Here is a 21,994-nt window from a genome sequence, read left to right as displayed (position 1 = left end):
CCAAAACCACCTCTGGAGTTTCTGGCAAAAGACAGAATGCAAATGCTTGCTGCATTAATAATATTGATTTATTTAGTGCTGGGGATCAAACCCAGGAACTTGTATTAGCTAGAGGAACACTGTGCCACTGAACTTGGCACCAATAGAAACTTTTATATGCTTGTGTCTCAGCCCCATCACTTTGTAAATGACAAAACTGAGGCTCAACACCAGTTTACCTCTAAATGGAAAACCCCAGTGGGCCAAGATTTCTTAGGAGAAAAAAAGGTAGGAAACTAGAATTCTTTGTACTTAAATTTTATTATTAATCTTTATGTATCCTTAGAAGCACAGATAATACTTACCTGTATTGGAAATTTATTTTTTTAAAGATGGGCATAGTGCATTCAGAGGACCAACAAATACTCCATACTCAACATATATGAGGTCTTTGTAAGATATAGCTCCGTGGTGACACATGGCCATCTTTAACTTTAGTAGTTTGTCAATTTCCAGTAACCACTGGGAGAATGGTTGCCATGTTTTATTTCTATAGAAAAGGCAATAAATGGAGAAAAGAAGTAAAAATGTAACTTAAATCAATGCAGGACCATAGCATACCCAGCTCACATGTAAAGTTTACAGAAAATTAAAGGTTGAAGGTAAAGAATTTAAATTAAAAAAAAAAAAGATTTCAATTTCAATTCAACTTTCTTCTTGGTAAATGCCTTTGTTTTTTTTTCTATTTGCTCTTTGAGGGTTTTCGATTCCAGAGGCAGGAATTACGGGCAGTATTTTTGTTCTGTGGGCATTCAGATGCCAGAACCATTGGCCTACATGCTGCAGATGGAAGGGAAGTGAAAGGAGACCGCAACAGTGAAAGTTGCCAGTTGAGAGCCTTGCAGAATTTTTTCCCCGAAAAATTTACCCTAGACTGTGCATAGGACCTCCATCCAGCTGGCTCCTCTTAGACAGCTCCTCTTCCTGGCCTCATTTGTGCAGAATAGGTCCTAGCCTTTCATGCATTTAAGTAAGATGCTCCCGAGCTTCAGGACACATCCAGTGGCCTGAACTGGAATGTGCAAAGTCTTCTTGGTGTGTAGGAAGCCAGAACCAGAGAGAGGGAGAAGGTGGGAGGGATAGTGGTGTCTGGTGGTCCTAGGTAGTTTAGGCTGCTCAGACATGAAAGGTGTGTAGTTTCTCATAGTCCTGGTTATGGATATGAAGGCAAATTTTTGTTACCTGATATAGTTTACCTGTTTGATTTAAGAATTTGTTTACATATAGTTAAGAGAAATAGAATACAGTAACTTCCCTTAAAGGCTGTCTGTAAGATAGAAAAATTAAAAAAAAAATTATTTCTTTGCAGCTCTTGAGAAAATCTATTTTACAAAGAGGAAAACCTGTGGTTGAAGGCTCTTTGGAGAAGAAGCCTCCATTTGAAAAACCTAGTATTGAGCAGGTAAAAAAAATAAAAACAAGCTCGTTCTTTATTGGTTTTAAGTTGAAAAAATGCCCCCCCCCACCCCGTGCTGGGGGGTAGAACCCAGGACCTTGAACATACATGCTAGGCATATACCACTGAGTCTCATCCTTAGCCTGATGACACCTTTCAATTTTCCTTCTACATCTCTATTCACATCTTCCTTCCATCTTCCATCCCTGGCTCTGAAATATTCACCAAGGTCTGTGAAAATTATCGGGATTACAAGTTTGAGGCCAGGCCCAGCAATTTAGTGAGACCCTGTCTTAAATTATAAAAATAAAAGGGCTAGGGGTGTGGCTCAGTGGTAAAACATCCTGGGTTAAATCCTGAGCCCCCTTAACCCCCAATGCTGTGGGGTTGAGGGGACTATGGACACACTAATGGTGCTTTTCCCTGTTGTTGATGTTGTAAACATAAGTCTTTGTCCTTTTGATTGGCACTGTTTGGAAAAGCCTATTTATTGAGCTGAGGGAATTCGCTTGTAATGTGAAAAACATTGACTTCTGGCTACAGTACAATTCCTGGGAAGAAGCTGTTTTACTCAGAGAATCTGTTAAAATGTATAGACTTTGTCTGCAAGGTTATTTTTCACGGACATCAATTTTTAGCCCTTCATTGTTTGGCTATATCAAAGTCAAGCTCTCTGGACTGAATTTCTTGATGAAAATCTGACTAGAGAAGATGGAATACCAGAGTCCTTACAAATGTACTTTTATCAGTGGGTTTTCAGGAGAACAAGTTAGGTTTTGATTTCAAACTATTAAATAAGAATCTATTGTTCTTTTATGTGAAATTAGATGAGATGGGAGTGTTTTGCACAAAGGTTAAAGGAATCCAGAGCTTTTTGAAAAAGCACATAATTTTGACTGTTTTTTTGGTTTTAGCAAGTTTATCAGGAAAAAAACAGAGTGAGACAGTAAAGACTTAAAGATTATTAGTTTAGTTCAGTGGACAAGACTTAAATTCTAATGTTTAGTAATATGAAAGATATGCTGGCAATAGTTTTTTTTTGTTTTGCTACCGAATTATGTATTTTATTTTTAGCAATAGTTTTGATTAAAAATTTTGCAGAGCCTGGTGCTGTGGCGCACACCTGTAATCCCAGTAGTTTGGGAAGATGAGGCAGGATGATCACAAGTTCAAAGCCAGCCTCAGCAATTTAGTGAGGCCCTAAGCAATTCAGCAAGACCGTGTCTGTAAATAAAATACAAAAAGGGCTGGGGCTATGGCTCAGTGTTTGAGTGCCTCTGGGTTCAATCCCCAGTACAAAAAAAAAAAAAAATGTTTTTCTCTGGAATTTTTTTTTTATCTAAGAACCACATTTTATATGAGCTTATATGCTAATAGTGAAGCCAGAGTTATTTTGCAAAACAGTCATATTTTACTGTTTAAGGGGTTTTGATCTCTTTGGTCCATGGTTTTGATTTTCTCTGAACTGCTTCAGGATTGAAGCAGGCATAGAGCCACAGCTCACAGCCCTTCTATCTTGTTACTTTTCATCCACTGTGACCTGTGGCAGGTTTCTCTGTGGGCCCTGTTGTTTTCTTTTAAAGAAAAGGAAGAAATGGGCTGGGGATATAGCTCAGTTGGTAGAATGCTTGCCTTGCATGCACAAGGCCCTGGGCTCAATCCCCAGCACCACACACACACACACACACACACACACACACACACACACACACACACGATTTTTGAGAATTGAGAAGTGTGTGTTTGTTTTTGCTCATCACCAATAGTGCTGGTTGTGTGGGTGTGAAGAATTAATAAGATCACATATTTGCATGAATAAATTTTCTTCCCTTCTTTTAAGGGTGTGAATAACTTTGTACAGTACAAATTTAGTCACCTACCATCAAAAGAAAGGCAAACAATTGTTGAGTTGGCCAAAATGTTCCTAAACCGCATCAACTATTGGCATCTGGAGGCTCCATCTCAACGTCGACTGCGATCTCCCAACGATGATATTTCTGGATACAAAGAGAACTACACAAGGTAATAAGATGATAAATCCTTCTCTTTGGGCCCCACGGAGCATGTTAGAGACATGAAATTACTGTTGGTTTCTGTAGGCAGACAGTTGCCCCGTTATTATGATGACTCCATCAATTCCCAGAGAAAGACTATGTAATTTCCTGTGCAAACTTCTACTTTTCCTTAACGTCACAGTGTTTTAGGGGATGAGAGATCCAAAAATCTAGACCTGTGTTATCCAGTTTGATAGTCTCCAGCTAACGTGGCCATTGAGCACTTGAAATGTTGCTAGTCTGAATTGAGATTTCTAAGATTGTACAAAAAAAATAATTTTCAAATAGCTCACGAATGGTTTCTTTCTTCTCCTTCTCCTGTTGTTTGGTAGTCCTGGGGATCAAACCAGAGCCTTGCACATGCTAGGCAATCACTGTACCACAGAGATATACCCACAATCCCAATAGTTGTTTTTGCTTCATTTTAAAAATATTGATAATATGCAGAAACGACAGTATTTTGGATATATCGGATTAAATAAAAATCTTAAAGTTAATTTCACCTGTTTATTTTGACTTTTTCAAAATGACTGCTAGCAAATTTAAAATACATGTATGGCTTGCATTTTAATTCTATTGAACGTCATTGATTAGACAACAGTAAGTTGTCGTTAAGTTACACTTAACTCTGTAATTTTATGGAGCCCTCATCAAAACCCAAATGCAATGATCATTAATATGAAGGAGTTAAAGGATTTTTTTTTAAAGGAAAGATTATTCTAGCACCACGATAGAACTAATATCCTTAAAGGTATTATTCTCCAGTATTTATTCCTTTAAACTTTTTATGTTAGTTCAATGAAAGAAAATGTAGAATTTTATATTTCCCCCGCCCCCTGCATCATATCAGGTTTTTTATGAATTACATTATAGCCCATTGAGTTGATGTAACATAATTTACCTAACTGTTTCTCTATTGCTGGGCATTCCAATTTTGCAAATATTCTTGGGTTACACATTTTTTTCTAAAGTGGTAATTTATTTTACTGTTTATGAACTGCTGGATGATGGGATTGGCTTTACAAAGTCTAAAACATGGACCATTCAAAAATAATAACTTACATTTATTTTCATTTAAGTTAAAGTAACCTTGATTTTCCATTCTATTCTCTATTTTTGCATCTTTTCCATATTTATATTTTAGAGGCACATCAAACATGTTTCAGGGACCATTACAGAGCTTCAGTGTATCTTTTTCTTCTTCATTTAAAGCAGGCACTGTCTTTTAATAGGCTTTTCAAGACCGCGTATGCCCAGGTTATTTTCTGAAATAGCAGTTAACTTGGAGAATTGGATATGATTTAAAATATGCTTTGCTCTCCGTCACTGACTTTTTTAAAAAAAAATCAGTAATATCCCTTTTATTTTACCTTCTCCCTCCTTGTTCCCTATATGCAATTTATAAAATATTTCCCCTTAGTAATTTATACTTATAGGAATTATAGATTTCTTCAAAATCAGTTTTTATTAGATCTTCATTTCTGTACCATCTATTTCAGAGTTTTATATTAATAGTGTAGTTCTTTATTTTTGTAATTATTGTTTAAAATAAGAGTTGGAATAGTAAATCTTAGAAATATGTCTTTCAATCTCATCTGAAAAATTGACAAAGCTTTTTTTTTTTTTTTTTTTTTGGTACCAGGGATTGAACCCAGGGATGTGATTCAGCTTAGCCACTGAATCACATCCCCAGCCCTTTTTATTTTTTAATTAAAGACAGGGTCTTGCTGAGTTGCTCAGGGCCTTGCTAAATTGCTGAGACTGGCTTTGAACTTGCAGTCCCATGTTGAGAGCCACAGCCGAAGGGGCCCCAGCAAACTTCCAGCTGCCAGCTGATGATTGACTCACAGCGGCCCCAGCAACTTCTAGCTGCCAACTGATTGGCTCCTCTGTGGTGATGCTCATTGGGCTGTTTCCCTGCCCTTTCAGACCACGGAGCTGCTCATTGGGGGACTTTTTTACCACAAGTTTATCTTGGAATCAATTCTAGAGGACTGATACCTAACCATATTTGGCAGTCCCAGCCTCCCAAACTGCTGGGATTACAGGTGTGTGCCACCATACTGGGCTAATGCTGAATATTTCTTAAGCTAAAACCTGATATATTTGTAACTTTTTTTTTTTTTTTAAATTTTGTACCAGGGATTGAACCCAGGGGTGCTTAACCATTGAGCCACACCTCAGCCTTTTTTATTTTTTATTTTGACACAGGGTTTCACTAGGTTGCTTAGGGCCTTGCTAAATTGCTGAGGCTGGCTTCGAACTTTCGCACTTCCTACTTCAGCCTCCCAACCTGCTGGAATGCACCACCATGCCTGACTTGGGTATTTGTAACTCTTAACAGAAAGTAATTAGCACATCAAGAAAAAGGAGAATTAAATGTGAAGTAGCACTGGAGACATACTTGTATTTTAGGAAAAAAAGAAAAATGCAAGGCCTCATTCGGGAATTACCAAGAAACTGGTGGCACTTATAAATGCTTAAGGAGTAGCAAAAATAGAAATTGGGGTTTGAAGGAGCACTGTTTCATTTGTGTTTTCATCTTTCTCCGCTCTGTGTCTCTTCACCAGTCTCTTCACCTCCCTGACCTTCAGTTTCTTCCTCTGTCAAGTATCTTGAGTGTCGTGAGTCATCCATAGGAGGTTTGTACATGGTGTCTGGCACAGGATGGGGACTATGAAGGTGCTTGTCATCGTTTTGCTCCCACACACGTTGTTCTTTAAAACCCAGTCACTGCCAATGTGGGGCTTTTAAGCTGGAGCCTGAAATGGACAGTTGAATGAGAGTATAATTATTTGAATATCACTTTAGAAACTAAGATAATGGGGAATAGAAAGACGGCAGCAGAGCCCTTTATAGCTCAGCATCCTAAGCCAGCAGCTGAAAGTGGAAGAGTGGAGCCAGACAATGGTGAAGAGAAACCTGCTGGGAGAAGCTGAAATGAATATGCCCTCATGAGTTGTGAAACCTGCTGATTTGTAGGTGGAATGTAGACCTGGAGCCCCTGTCCACAATAAATAAGGAAATGAAGGTAGACAGCACCCCACCCCTTTCCCCTCTGTGGCTTGGTATTGATAAAGAAAGGGAAACTGAGAAGAACAACTTCTGAAAATGAGGAGAATCAGTCAGCGATTCAGAATAAAACCTCACTGCTGTGACCACATTTGGGAATTTAAAGAACCACTCAAGACCGCAGCACGGTGTCTCACTGATGCTATTCGTCAACAGAAATGTGCAGTATCCTAGGCGGCAGGCATCACTAGCGGGCTTCCAACCTCCCTACCTCGGTGCAGGTTGGGTTTATAATTTATAGCAATTAGAACAAAGAGGCTGAAGACTTCTGGAGCACAACATTAGCATGAAAATAGGGTGAAATTGGATTCTCTGTGGAAAAGAGTAGACTTGGAAAAGGATTGCTTTCATTACAGAACTAACCTGCCAAGCTTTATCCAATTAAAAAAAAAAAAATCAAAAGCAGGTTGAACAGTAGGGCTGCTTAAATCATTTACTCACTGTTATAAATAAAACAAAAAGATCAATCTTTTAAGTGTAAATCAACTATATATTATATGTACATTCCCAGAAATCACTGTGGCTTTAGAGAAAAAATTCTGATCAACTATTTTGAAGTCGCCTGAATTTCAAGTTGGTACACTCATGTTATGTTTTCATATAATTCCACGAGGAAATAACATGAAGAGATACTGTCAGGGGAATGTGTTTTCTCACAATACATCTGACCAACAGAATCTGCTATAGGAAAGAGGCAAACAATTGTTGTTTGACTTTGGGTTGTACAGAAATTCTGGAAGTTGGAGATTGTCCCCACATTGGGGAGATGATTTATGAAAATACAGAGCAAGTTAGGACTAGGATGTAGCTCAGTGGTAGAGCACTTGTTGAGCATAAATGAGGCCCAGGATTCCATCCCTACCACTGCAAACAAACAAACCATAGAGCAGGTTAGATACAGTTAACTTGATATTGGGAAATAGTTTCATGTAGTCATTGTTTTGTGAAGTAGAGCTCATCACCATGCATACTGACTATTCTTGATTAGACTTGTACGTCTAGAATAGTAATTATCAGTAAGAAGATCAGCAGCTCAGGAGGCAGGAGATCTAGCTCCTAGTCTGGACTACAGTTCACATTCAGTATCCTTTATCCAAAAGTTTTTGGAACCAGAAATATTTCAGATTGGGAATTTAAAATTTTTGAAATATTTGCACAGACTTTTCTGATTGAGCAGCCCTAATTTGAAAACTTAATAGGTTTCAGATTTCAAAGCATTTTGGATTTGGGATGCTACATCTGTAGTAATTATCCTTTATTTCCAGTGAACCAGTTGAGTTCAGTTAATTCCTGAAAATTGGATTTTTAGTTCAGCAAGCATAGGAACAAAATGGTCTCTGTGTTCAAATTTTCCAATTCTATTTGCATTTTAAAGAAAGTGTTGTTGTAAAACATCAGTAGGATGTAAAAAATCTGACAGTTATTTGAAAAATGAGTAAACAGTATATAGATACTAGGGATTGAACTCAGGGGGTACTCAACCAGTGAGCCATGTTCCCAGCTCTATTTTGTATTTTATTTAGAGACAGGGTCTCACTGAGTTGCTTAGTGCCTCACCATTGCTGAGGCTGGCTTTGAACTCGCGATTCTCCTGCCTCAGCCTCCCAAGTTGCTGGGATTATAGGCGTGCACCATCATGCCCCATTTAAATGCCCTCTTTGTTAGATGTAGAAAATGAAGGAAATAGGTTACTTCTGAGGAGAGCTGGTTTTAGCCATTTAGGTAAAATCTTTTCCTGCTGTTGAGCCTTTGGAGGAGGACCTGTGGCCATGCCAGCCCATTTCCTCCTTTCTCACTGTATGCAGTGACCATGTCAGTTAATTAAAACACCACCGATCCTCCCCACCACCGCATGCATTGACCCAGCATCCTTGTCCTAGGTACTGTGCACTTTACAAGTATAAAATAAGATTAATCTTGGAATTAAAGACAAAACTGGAAAGCATAAATCGAGGTCTGCAAAACGGCTCTCAGAGGAAATGAATGGGCACCTATTATTTGAAAAATTTTAGTAGATAATCATAATCTCTACAGTCTTCCTTTAAACCCTGGGAAGATTGAATGACCTGTTAAGCACTTTTGGATAAAATTTTATGATAATATTTATGACCTGTCATCTCTGCAGCAGAAATACCATCAGTCTTGGAGACAGAACAAATCTTTCGGCCATGAGGTTTCCTCCACAGATGGAAAAGCTCTTAGATTTTTTTTTTCTTTCCTGTTTTGGAAGTGCTTGGGATTGAACCCAGAGCCTTGCATTTGCCAGGTAGGCCTACCACCGAACCACACCCCTCAGTGTGCTCTAGGTTCTAACCCAGCATTGTCCAGGAGATAAATAATGTAAGCTGCACTGTAATTTTTACGTTTCCTGGTCGCTATATTAAAAAGAATTAATATATAGGAAATTAATTTTTTTTAAAGAGGAGAGAGAGAGAGAGAGAATTTTTTAATATTTATTATTTTTTAGTTCTCGGCGGACACAACATCTTTGTTAGTATGCGGTGCTGAGGATCGAACCCGGGCCGCACGCATGCCAGGCAAGCGCGCTACAGCTTGAGCCACATCCCCAGCCCATAGGAAATTAATTTTAATGTTTTGTTTTGCTCAACATATGAAAAATATCATCATCTATCTCTATAATCAGTGAAAAATTATCAAGAATGTATTTTTACTTTCTTGGTACTGAATGTTTTAAATTTGGTGTATATTTTGTGCTTATAATATATCTTCATTTAATTCAGTCACTAAATTTTAAACCATTAAAACAAAATGGAGTACTACTGAAACAATAAAGTTGTGTTTAGTGAAAAAATATTTTACACTGTTTCTATTTAAAAATAAAATTGAAGTCAATGAGAGAAGATTAATACTTAAGCCCCTCAGTTGTACTAGCTACATTTGAAGTGATAGTTCCAGTTGTGGATGACTATTGTATTAGCATAGATATATGCTAATATAGGATTAGAATATTTTCATCATTGTTGAAAGCTTTATTGAATAGCCCTGGTCTAAGTAGCAGAAGATGGTACACAATTTGTTATACTGTTATGTCTTAAAATAGTCTTGGAGTAACCAGAGTCTCATGAAGCTGAGCTTCTGGTTATTAAGTTTGTCACCTCTTACTTTCATCGTTTCATAATTGGTTACTTGGGATCTGGTCTCCCCTCAGCCCTAAACAATTTGTTAACTTTATCAAGTGTTAACATTCAGTAAGGCTTGGTTTGTGAGCATGATGAATTTCTCTATAAAGTATCTTATGATTTACAAAATAAATGCTCTTTCTAGTTTTTTTTCTGCTACTACACTCACTGCTTTCAGTTTGACATGACACAGTATAACACATAGGAGCCCATTTCAGTATTGTAAAATGACATTTGGGTATAAATTACAAAGAGAAAACTTGAGAGGAGTAATAGAAAGAGTAGCAGGATTTTAAGATTAAATGTGAATCTGTGCTGTGCAGATGAGCTAACACAGACGAAAGTTTTCATCTATAAAGGCGAAGCACCACCACCTCCATCACCAACTTATGGGGTAAATATGTGATCCACAGGAAAAGGACTCTGGCATGAGTGGATCAGTATTATTCCATTCTAAAGGGCTTGGGGTTCATGGAGCACTTCCTGTGGCAGTTCGGGCACATTAGAAAGCTTCTCCTAATTTAAATAGGAACAGGAAAAGCACACGGGGAGGAAAGCTTTTAAGTTTTGAAAAGCAGCCCTATCGTAGAAGAGGATGATTTGGATCTGCTACCAAGAAATAAGGATCTGTGAAATGACTCTTTTGACCAGATTTCCCTGGTTTGGTACCATCCTCTGTGACTCCCATTGTTGCATCCCTTTTGCTGGGTCCTGGGAATTTCATACCTTGCATCTCTAGGAGACTTCCGTGACACCCCTCTGCCCCAAATGACCACAGTTTTGAAAGGTCTTTCATTCTCTAGCTTTCTACATTAAACACCATCAAGTGCCAGCATACCCAGAACTGAAGTCAGATCTCAAGAAAACCCCACATTTCCCTCTGGTCTGAGCTCTCCTGCAGCCTCTTGCAACACTGAAGCGCATTTTCAACTTTGAGTCATTGCAAAGTGTACCTGGTGACAGATGGTGGAAGCTTACTACTTCCTGTATTTTGAGAGAGTTTTGAACAGTTTTGAAGATCCTATCTTCCAGAGGGAGCAGGGGAGTTGCACAGAAGATGGAAGGAGAACCTCCTTGTTATACAGAATACATATATGATGTTGTACTGAGAAAAAGGAAAAAGAAAAAAAGTGTGTCACATTAGTTTGGATAGAAAGGATGGGAGAGGAGGGGAGGAGTAGGGAGGATAGGAAGGACAGCAGAATAGAATAGACAATATGATTGATGTATGTACATTCCATGTATGTATTATATATCAAAATGCACTCTACTGTCATGTATGACTAAAAAATAAGTAAAAATTAAAAAAAAAAGAAATGAAAAAAAAACTTGGGACATGACAGTCAAGTTCAGTCTCTCACTTGAAAATATAGGATTAGAGAAAGAAATTTTCTTGCAAAGGGCCTCACAACTAACCAACAGCAGAAATAATTTTCAAGTATTTGAACATGGTCATACTTATTTGGGATAGGAACAGTGTTACCTTCTATTTACATTCTCATTCCCTTGGAAGAGTTATCAAGCTATCTAAATATTTCTTTAGCATAATACTCATAAATGACTTTTATTATACTGCATTAGAACTGTTTATACTCTTTATTTTCATAGCTTCTAAGCCACTGACAATACATGCTATCTTAATAAAATGACATTGAAGAGAACAAAACAAAACAAAACAAAACAAAAAAACCCTATTTTCCCACTGTAGCTTTAGTAATATCTGAGTTCTGCTTGGGCATTTTAAAGAAATCTTAAACTCCACTCAGGACTAGTCTGCTGGATTCTGATTATTTCATCAGTGGGACTTTCTCAGCTTCTCTTTTTACCTGTTTCTTTTATTTAAACTATTGTTAATTTATGTGCCAGAAACTTGAATTACACAATGCGTCTTATACGTGTTATTTCATTTAATATTCAAATAACTGAATGAATTTGCTATAATTGTTGTCCCTATTTTATAGGTAAGGAAGTATAGACTGAATAACATAAAACTTCCAAAGTTACAAAAAGCCAGTTATGTAGCAAAGCAAGGATTTGATTCCAGGGCTGTTTGACTCTATGACTTAGTGTATGATGTAGCAGAATAGGATGATTCTAACAGAACTGGACCCACACAGTGGTTTAAGGGAAATCTATTCTAATTCTCAAGTTCTACTGGCTGGTCATTATGTTCTTGCTTATCATTGCAGGCTTAGTTTCTTGGTGGGTAATTGTAATTGAGTCACCATAATAGGATATTTTGCATGAGACACTAAGGGTTCTTGTCTCCTCGTTGCAGGTGGCTGTGTTACTGCAATGTGCCACAGTTCTGTGACAGTCTACCTCGGTATGAAACCACCCAGGTGTTCGGGAGAACATTGCTTCGCTCAGTCTTCACTGTCATGAGGCGACAGCTCCTGGAACAAGCAAGACAGGAAAAAGACAAACTGCCTCTTGAGAAACGAACTCTAATCCTCACCCATTTCCCAAAGTAAGGGAGAACTCTTGCTCTTGCAGAACTTCAGGTTGCTAATACATGTCGAAGCCTGCATAGATAACAAAATCTGGAATGATAAACAAGCATCCTTGGGAAGAAAGTCCCTCAATTTCTTTTGTCCGTCTTCTTGGGTGTGTTCCAGTTTTTATTAGCTTGATAACTGCAACCATTGTCCCTTACAAGTTCCATTCACCTTCCACCATCTGGGCCATTGTCTCGGGGTCTCCTATAGTGGGCCAGCACTTTGTTGAAACTAAAGGATGATGGGGGAGGATGCATATCCACAGGTTCCATCCACTCAGGTGGTATAAAAGAACTCAAGTGGCTGTTTTTGTTTTTCATTCCTATTCTCCACCCATCTCTAAGTACTGGTGAACTACCTGCCTCTATCTCTGTTCCACATGCTTTGGAAACTGGACTGTAAGAGCAGAACTGGGTGCGGTGGCACATGCCTGTAATCCCAGTTGCTTGAGAGGCAGAGGCTGGAGGATCAGAAGTTCTAGGCTAGCCTGGACAACTTAGTGAAGCCCTGTCTTTCTTAAAAACAAAAAGGAGGGCTGGCCGAGAGTAGAGGCTTCCTTTAGCATGACCTTTGTATCTCTGCACTCAATTTCTTATAGAATATACATATTCTGGTGCCTCTTACTCTACCAGAGCTCTGAGACATTATCTTTTCAATATCTTTAAATGAAGAGAATGTGTCAAAGCAGAAGAACATTGAAGGGCTGCGCTGTTGGCCTTGGAAATGCATTTTCAATGCTAAGAAGCAAAAATTTAAACCAAAGAATTTGGCTGCTAGTAAGAGGGACTGAGGGCACAATTGATAACATTGTGGAGCAGAGAGAGTAAGACATGAATGAAACAGTTCACTTTACTGCCTGATCCGTACTTGGTGGGGGAGGGAGAGGGTGTAATTTCAAAAGGCTCTCTATCTAGGTATGATATAGCCTCACCCTCTTGAGAACTGCTGATTTAGAGAATAGAGTGTGAGAGGAGGTATTATCTTTTTTGACCAGAGGTAATTGAATTGAAATCTGTTTTATTTGAGAAATTAGATTTTTATTACTAAGATGATATTATTGGAGTATCCAATTTTGTGTCTCAGGAAACACGGTTTTAATTGTTAAAAATATAAGTCTGGTCCAAATACCAATGATGAAAATGCTTCTCTGATAGAAAATGAAAATTCCTTGGCAGTTTAATCCAAAGCCTAAAACTTTGATGGAGGATGTCTTGGATAATGCTGACAGACTCTTCACCTGAACAACAGATATTTTCACATATTTCCTAGCATCCTGATTGTCAGATTGATTTATCCCCAGGAAACCAGCAGATGAGACAAGGCACTTAAACTGCAATTTAAATGTTAACCTCTCAAATGAGTTAAAATTTTTGGGTATGCTCATGCCTTTCAGTGGCTATATTAACTGGTCTAAGCTTTTTTCCTTAGATATTGAAGCAGTTCATACTTATTTCTCTATTTGCCTCATAAGTGACATCTTCTATATTATGATGATAGTTGCCATTCTGTCTCTAAGCCAAGGAACAAGGGACAAAGAGTGACCACCCTCTCCCAACACACACACACACACACACACACACACACACACACACACACCTGTTATGCTGCTCAAAGATAAATTTTAATTACTTTGCATAGTGACATTTTTTCCCCCCATAGCAAATTCATTTTCTTCTTGCAGATATTTGCTAATTATAGTGTGTTTTGTTCTATCAGCCCTCAGTTCTGGCACGCTTATGCTGTTGAGTTAAAAAATCAACGCTGCTTTCTTCTCTGTTACTAATAGTAGGGTAACACTACCACCCACTTCTGCTTTTAAATCCCCTTTCACTGAATATGACAACATTCTAGGCTGTTGGGGATTCAACCTACAGTTTTGAAAGCAGAATCAACACATTTTGAGGTCTGAGGCGCTATTTGAGTCTTGGGATATCTCAGAGTGAGAGCTGGGATCAGCTTGCCAGCATCCATTGAGGACGCTGGCTCTCAGATGCATGGTCAGGGCTTTTATCCTTATCTTTTCTGTCCTCATATGCTGTTTTTTTTGTGCTGCTTGGCTTTAACTTGTGCCTTTCTTCCCCTTATTTTCTATTATTTGCCAGTTTTCTTTAAAAACTTAATGCCTGTATTTCACTCTAAAAGTAATAAATGTACATGTTGCAGAAAAGTACATGGTTTAGAGAAGTAAAAAGAAGAAAAAGATCACCTATGGCCTTACTACGGTGAACTACTTTTAGTGCTTTTAGGTATTTCTATTTAAAAAAAAAAAGTTATTTTTATTCTCCATATGATAGGAAACTCCAGGAGATTATTGTGGGCTTCCAAAACCTGAGATGCTTTTGGTTATAAGATGATGGGAAGTTAGCTTAGTAATTAAACACTGGTTCCAATCCTGGCCTTGCCGTTTTGCAGTTATGGGAACTTGGACCAGTTATTTAATCTCGCAGTGCGTTAGTTTTTGCATCTGTAAAATGGGTTTAGTAAGTGATTCTATCTCATGGTATCAACATGAAGATCAAGTGAATTAGTAACCCTCACCCGCTGATAATACTACCTATCTCATAGTGAGAACTACATGTAACCATGTGGTAAATAAAATATATAATACTGTAAGTCTCAGGAGGATTAAGTAAGAAGTTCTTGGAGCAATTCAGGCACGAGGCAAACATTCAGTCAACATTAGCAACTTTTGTGGTGGTAATGACAGTGACAGTGACAGCCACATGGAGAGCTGAAATTGTGTGCTGAGTCTCACTAGGGAAGACTAATGCATTTCCACGGTGTAATGTTCTGTGTATTTTATGTTGCATGTAGCTGTATAAGGTCAACAGAGAATAGTTTGTAGAAATGCATTTCTGTATTTAAATATGTTAGGGCTGCCCAAATAAGTCGTCATTTCAGTCTTGATTCCCTAGTGTATTATGAGTTGAAGGTGAGACTCAGAGGTTAGGGTGATTGCCATAGATGATTAGGGCTTTTGTCCCTCTAATAACACGTTAATTTTTTTTCACTCTTTTTATCTTACTATTATTTTTACTCTTGTGTTTAGGTTTTTGTCCATGTTAGAGGAAGAAGTTTATAGTCAAAACTCTCCTATCTGGGATCAGGATTTTCTATCAGCCTCTTCCAGAACCAGCCAGCTAGGAATCCAAACAGGTAAATTTCTTTTAACATTAATTAACCATCAGGAAGGCCAACTTGAAGTGTTCCTTGTAGCTCATTCTGCATGTCATCAGGAAATTAAAGATTAGAGCCAGCAAAAAAGCAAGCACTTTGGTGAATCTTGCATCTGTATCCTATTAATGAGGAGAAAGTGGGTACAAACCAGAGCCTTGTAACTGTGTCTGTCAGTGAGGAGTGCAGGTGCACACCGAGTAGTTAGAACAACAGTAACTGCAGGAAGCCTTAGCTTGCACATTGCAATTTTATGGGAGGTGTAACATACCCGTTGTTCAGCTCTGTAGTCAGCTGCTGGCTTTATTCAGAGATACTTATAATCTCAGTCAATGGCTAAATAGGCGCAGGAATCAAGTCTCAGTCTGGCTTCTTACTCTGTGGTGTCTGTTTTATACATCCACTTACTACCCAGGATAATGGTGGGTTAGTGAGTGGAAGAGAGTGATAATCTGTTTCAGGATGTGAAATACTTTTCAGTAGGGCAGGGCATCTCTTTCATTTCCTTAGGTCAGCTGGTGGCATCAGTTGGCATTTTGTGAGGAAGGGAGAGAGATGTGTTTTGTAGTCACAGTGATCCCAGGAAAAGGATCTGAATTCCAGCCTTTGACACTTGGAAGACAGAAGTTTGCGCCACCCCCCCCCCCAAAAAAAAAAGTGCTGAAGCAACAATTTATGCCTGGCGGTGGGGAAAGACAGAATGTTGAATTTTCCACGTCCAAAGTTTTTCATAGAGCTCTAGCTCATGTTCGTATGGGGGCTTGTGAGTGTTGCCCTCAGCAAAGGTTATTTTATTTTTGCTTTAAAAAAATTCAAGTAGAGCCAGGCACGGTGGCACATGCTTGTAATTCCAGTGGCTCCAGAGGCTGAGGCAGGAGGATTGTGAGTTCAAAGCCAGCCTCAGCAAAAGTGAGGTGCTAAAGCAACTCAGTGAGATCCTGTCTCTAAATAAAATACAAAAAAAAAAAAAAAAAAAAAAAAAAAAGGGCTGGGGATGTGGCTCGGTGGTTGAGTGCTCCTGAGTTCAACCTCTAGTACTCCCCCTTTCTCCCCCCAAATCAAGAGGCTGAGTGTGATGGCACATGCAGATTCCAGCTACTTGGGAGGTTAAGGCAGTAGGATCCCAAGATGGAGGCCAACCTGGGCAACTTAGCAAGAATCTCTCTCAACATAAAAAATAAAATGACAGGGGAATGTAACTCAGTGGTAAAACAACCCTAGGTTCAATCCCTAGTATCCCCTCCAAAAAAATTTTGAGATATAATTTGCATACAGTAATGTTCACCCTTTTCAGTGTACTGTGAGTTTTGACAAATACATTTAGTTGATTAACCGTCATTATCATCAAAAGATGGAAGTATCACATCACTCCAGACGGATGCGCTTGAGTACCTTCATAGTCCATTCATTGTTATACTGCAGCCCTGGCAACCACTGCTCAGTTTTTTTGTTCCTATAGTTTTGCCTTTTATAGAGTATCATCTGGAAGGAATCATATAGTATATGCTTTTTTGAGTCTAATGACTTCCAATCAGCAAAATGCATCTGAGGAGTCATTTATGAGCTTTTAAAAACCTAAAACCCAAGCATGAATGCAAATATAAATTTAAATATAAATTAAAAAAAAATTTTTTTTTCTGTGGGGATACTGGAGATTGAATCCAGGGGTGCTCTACCATTGAGCTACATCCCTAGTTCTTTTTATTTTATTTTATTTTTAAAATTTTGAGATAGGGTCTTGCTAAGTTGTTGAGGCTAGCTGATCAAAACCTTTTTTTTAAAAAAAAAAAACTCTCGCTACCAAAAACATGTCAAAGACACCTTTGTGACCTTTTAGTTTCACCTTAGGTCATAATTTCATGTTTGGTTGAAAACCTACAGTGCTACAAGGCCTACCCATTCATATTATACACTCTCTGTAGACTTGAGCTGTCAGTCTGGACACAGTGTTTACTGGACACATTCTCTGTTAATTACTGGCCATTGTTCTTTGAACTTGTGCTATTTGTTTTATCTTTTTTTTCTCTCCCTTCTCTTCTTTCTCCCTCTTCTCCTTCCTCCTCCTCCTCACACTTCAGCCTCCTCCTCACACTTTAGCCGCTGCCTCCTCCTGCCTCAGCCTCCTGAGTTGCAGGGATTGTAGGCATGTGGTATGGCACCCAGCTCATTTGATCTTTGTCCTGATCCTACTTAGTTTCCAAATGTCATCTCTCCCACAAACTCTTTCCTAATTCCTCCCATGCACCCTTGCCAGGACTGTATCTCCTTTCTTCCAGACTTTCTTAGAACCTTGACTGTATCCTATTCTTGATTCTCAAACGTGTCTGCACGGTGAAACCACCCATGGAGATTTGAAATGTTCTGAATTGTGAGTGCCACGCCAAGAGAGTGGGATGTTATTGGCCTGGGGTGCGTGACCTACACGTTGGGACTTTTAAAAGCTCCTAGGTGAAATTCTAATGTGCAGTATTTGAGAATGACTGTGTCTTATAGGACTCACCCCATGGTATCCTTGCCCTGTTTTTTTTTTTCTATGTATTTTTTTTCTCTTCTATGATCAGTTCTTTGATGATCAGAGACCCAGGTTTTCAGTAATAATAATACAATAATAATACTTTTATTAATTGCTTGCCTGTGAAGCTTGAGGCCTGCTTTATGTCTTTAAGCCTTTTCAAAGACCTTGGGAACCTGGAATGATCATCTCTTTTGCGTGGTTGAGGACATGGAAGTTCAGAGTTGAGCAACAAGTTGCCCCAGATCACAGCTTATAAGGCATGGAGCTGGGTTTCATACCTGGGGCTAATTTCTAACTCCTACTCCACCTCAGGAGCCGGAGCTCTACCTGCCCATCGCACTCTCTTGGCGTGCACGGCAGCTGTGGCCTTCAGGCTTGCAGAAGGAATGAGTGAAGAGCGTCATTTCCTCCTTCGGGCAGGGGGACACCAAAGTGATTCAGCTGGATCAACTTAGCTTTCTTTTGGAGGGACTCTGGGGAGGATTTTTCCATTTGTGAAAGACCTTTGACCCTTGTCTTCCCCAAATCCTCCCAATCTGCTCAAGTTCTGACCACATGTTATCTGTCAGAGAACAGGATGAAGAAAGCCGAGGTTCTTTGACTCAGTGAGAATTTTGTGTTTAATTCTGTGGCTAAGGTCGTCCCCAGTTGAGTGGGATTATACACTTTTTAGTATATAATCCCTTTAGTATTACATGAAGCTGTCAGCAGCATAGTGCTGTAATTGCAGTGTGTTCTTTTTAGGGGAAAGATGAGTGTGATCATTTACCTAATTGGCAGGTCTGTGCACGGATGCAACTATAATAAGTGACATTTGTAATGATGGCTCTGAAGTTTTGCAAGACACTTAAGATGTCCTTTGAATCATTAGAGCTTCCTCTTGGTATAGAGTCACTGCAGGGTGCTTTGAAATTCAGATGGCCTGCATGCTGGAAGAAGAAACATAACAGCCTATATATATATTAGTTAGCTCTCTGTTGTGTGAGAAAATACCTGAGAAAAACAACTTAAAGGAGGAAAGATGTATGTTGGCTCAGTGTTTTAGAGGTTGGAGTCCATGGTCAGTTGGCTTCATTGCTTTGGGTCCGAGGCAAGGCAGAACATCAGGGTGACAGGGCATGAAGAGGAAAACTGCTCATTTCACGGCCGCTAGGAAGGAGAAGGGAGAGATGGGAGAAGACATAACTTTCAAGGACATGCCCCCAGTGACCCACCTCCTCCAACCAGGTTCTACTTGCAAGTTCTACCACCTCCCAATGGCTCATTCAATTATGCATCGTTGAGGCTCAAGCCTTTACCACATAAACCTCTGGGGAATATTTCTGACCTAAACTGTTACAGTTTGGTATTTCAGTGTATTTTGATTTTTTTTTTTTTTTTTTTTTTTGGGGAGATGGGGGCTATTTGTGTTGCCCAGTCTGACCTCAAACCCTTAGGCTCAAGCCATCTTCCTACCTCAGCCTTCCCAATAGCTGGGACTTCAAGTGCATACCACTACCCCTGGTTTTATTTTGATTTGTTGAATATCAATTACTATTCAGTTAGAAGTAGGTGGGGTTGGGCTCACTATTGCTTGGCTTCCTTATTCCATCACTTTCTTGATCGATGAGAATGTTGTTCTCTGCACAAAGAGCTTTGACTGCATTAAAAGTTGGGTGAACTTTCTTTCTGGGTATCTGATCTGCCATCCTATGACCAGTGTCACTGAGAATGTCTATACCCCTCATTATTTTTCACCTTTTCAGCTATGGATAAGCAGCACAGCTAGCAAAGGAGCATCCTCTTTGTACAATAGCAAAACAAACATACACCAACAGCAAAACTTGTTTAGAAGTACTTTCAGATTTACAGAAGAGTTACAAGAATAGGAAAAAGATGGTCTAGATTCACCAGTTATGAACATTTTTCTATATTTTCTTTATTGTCATCTAATCTGTAGACTCTCTTCAGTTTTGTCTCTTGTCTTAACAATGTAGTCTATAGCAGCTTTCCCATCACCTCGGGAAACTTGTGATTGCCAACTTGTACCATGGTTGCTTGCATTGGGTTTGATCGCTTGGTGAAGTTGGTGTTCGCTGGCTTTCTCCATCATAGCATCCCCACTTTTCCTTTTGTAATTGAAAAATACTTTTGTGAGGAGATACTCTAGACTTATGCAAATATTCTGTCTTCATCAAAATTATACTCATAAAGTTTAGTCTGCATACATGATCTTTCCCGAATGAGTTATTGTATGATGGCTGCCAAATAGTGATTTTTTTTTTTTTAAAATTTTAAACTACCTTCCATCAGTCTTTCCTTATTTATTTGTTGGCATTTGTATAGAAGAACTTTGCTTCCTCGTCATTCATTCATTCATTCATGTGTTTCAATATGGATTCAGAAACTTATTTTATTCAATGAGTTATACTAATACTGTCTTTATTATCTTGATGTCCATGTTTTTTATTTTAAAAATGACTTTTCTTGTGAGGTATTTGGTAATAATAGAAATGGTCTTTTATTGTCTTGGTTTCTTGTTGCCTGAAAAGAAGAGTCATTTAATACCTTCTTTTTCTTTTGTTGGGGCAGTTATCAATCCACCTCCTGTGGCTGGGACAGTTTCATACAATTCAAACTCATCTTCTCTTGAGCAGCCAAATGGAGGGAGCACCAGTCCTGCTTGCAAAGCCTCTTCTGGGCTTGAGGCAAACCCAGGTAAGCTCTTCAGAGGAGATGAGAGGGCTGTGACTTGCCCTGGGAACTCCAATGTCTGCAGAGCACCAAAAGTAAACAAAACAAAACAAAACCCAATTACAAATTGTGCATGACCAGATTTTAATGTCTAGAAATCACTTTGGTTTAGGATTTGGACTATGTTTGTAGGTTATTGCTATGTACTAAACTAATCCAGAATACAGTCTTAAGATCTGTAATGACTAATTAGCGTAGCTCACTCATTTGGTGTATTGTCTGGTAGTTGGCAGAACTTAGCTAGTCTCGGGATCTTGGTGAGGTGGACTTAAAAGTCTATTCGTTGACTGGGGCCTGTATTCTGGGCTTTACTTGGCTATAGCAATTACATGAGAGAAACTCTGTTCTGTATATCTCTCATCATCCTTCTGGGACCTTGGGCTGTGCAGAAATGTCCTTTTTGTGACAGTGGCAGAAGCACCAGAGAGCAAGAAAACATATGCAGTGTCTTGAAGCCTTGACTTGGAACTGTTACTCTATCACTTCTGCCTCATTTTGTCATTGAAAGCAAGTCACACATTTGAATTCAGAGTCAAAGGGGTAGAGAAAGGGAGAAATGTTGCCTATTCTTTTTGTTGGAAAAGCTGCAGTCACATGGCAAAGCATGTGGATGATAGCAGGGTAAAGAATTTGGTCATTAAAGTAATCTGCCACATGGGCACAAGCATCTTTTAATCGTAGAAATATTTTATAATCATAGAATTTTTATTTTTATTTTATTTTTTGTTGCACTATAGGGTTGAGCCTCAGGCTTCTAGTGCTTTCCTAGCATGCTATATCCTCTGAGCTATATCCCCAGCCACAAAGAATGTTTTAAGGGTTCCTTTCTGTCCACAGATTGGACTTAAAACTGTCTATTCAAACAAATTATGGATAGGATTAAACTTTGAAATAAAAGAAGTGCTAGGAAAAGGGAGAGAAGAGGCTCTTATATGAAGTATATTTAGCATGTATGCTATTCTCTCTACCAATGAGTTGGAATGCAGCTGAAATGCTTTCTTATAATAATACTGTCAGTCTTTCAGATTTCAGCCACGACAGGTGTAAACCTCATCTACAAAACATATAGTTTGCAACATTTCCCTTGGTCACTCATAGAATTTGAAGATTTATTGGTCAGATATCTGAAAATATTCTTTTCTCTAAAAACAGCAATGTAAGAGTTATATACAGCTATTTATTAAGTAATATATAATATGGAAGCATCTTCTCTAGACCAGAAACTTGGTATCACTCTGTTCCTTTTTAACTAAAGAGAGTGAAAACACTATGTGGCAGTGTGCTTGATGGGGTTCACATCTGAGGAATAAATTAGATTCAAACATGTAAAAGTTGAAAAAAATTAATTTTAAAAATGAATACATTTTATGAAA

General features: G+C 38.7%; 1 protein-coding gene across 2 annotated transcripts in view; it reads left to right on the top strand.

The window, feature by feature from the left end:
- The window catches only part of Kat2b (lysine acetyltransferase 2B), a 106,037-nt gene that overhangs the window by 56,048 nt on the left and 27,995 nt on the right, over positions 1-21,994 (top strand). For both annotated transcript variants that reach the window (XM_078038305.1, XM_078038306.1), the window contains exons 4-8: positions 1,349-1,441; positions 3,276-3,457; positions 11,980-12,171; positions 15,249-15,355; positions 20,460-20,585. In XM_078038305.1, coding sequence (XP_077894431.1) covers positions 1,349-1,441; positions 3,276-3,457; positions 11,980-12,171; positions 15,249-15,355; positions 20,460-20,585 — 700 coding nt within the window. The remainder of the gene's footprint in view (positions 1-1,348; positions 1,442-3,275; positions 3,458-11,979; positions 12,172-15,248; positions 15,356-20,459; positions 20,586-21,994) is intronic.

Source organism: Ictidomys tridecemlineatus, chromosome 2 (assembly GCF_052094955.1).
Source record: "Ictidomys tridecemlineatus isolate mIctTri1 chromosome 2, mIctTri1.hap1, whole genome shotgun sequence".
In the NCBI taxonomy this organism is placed as follows: Eukaryota; Metazoa; Chordata; class Mammalia; order Rodentia; family Sciuridae; genus Ictidomys; species Ictidomys tridecemlineatus.
This window is presented reverse-complemented; position numbering and strand designations above follow the sequence as displayed.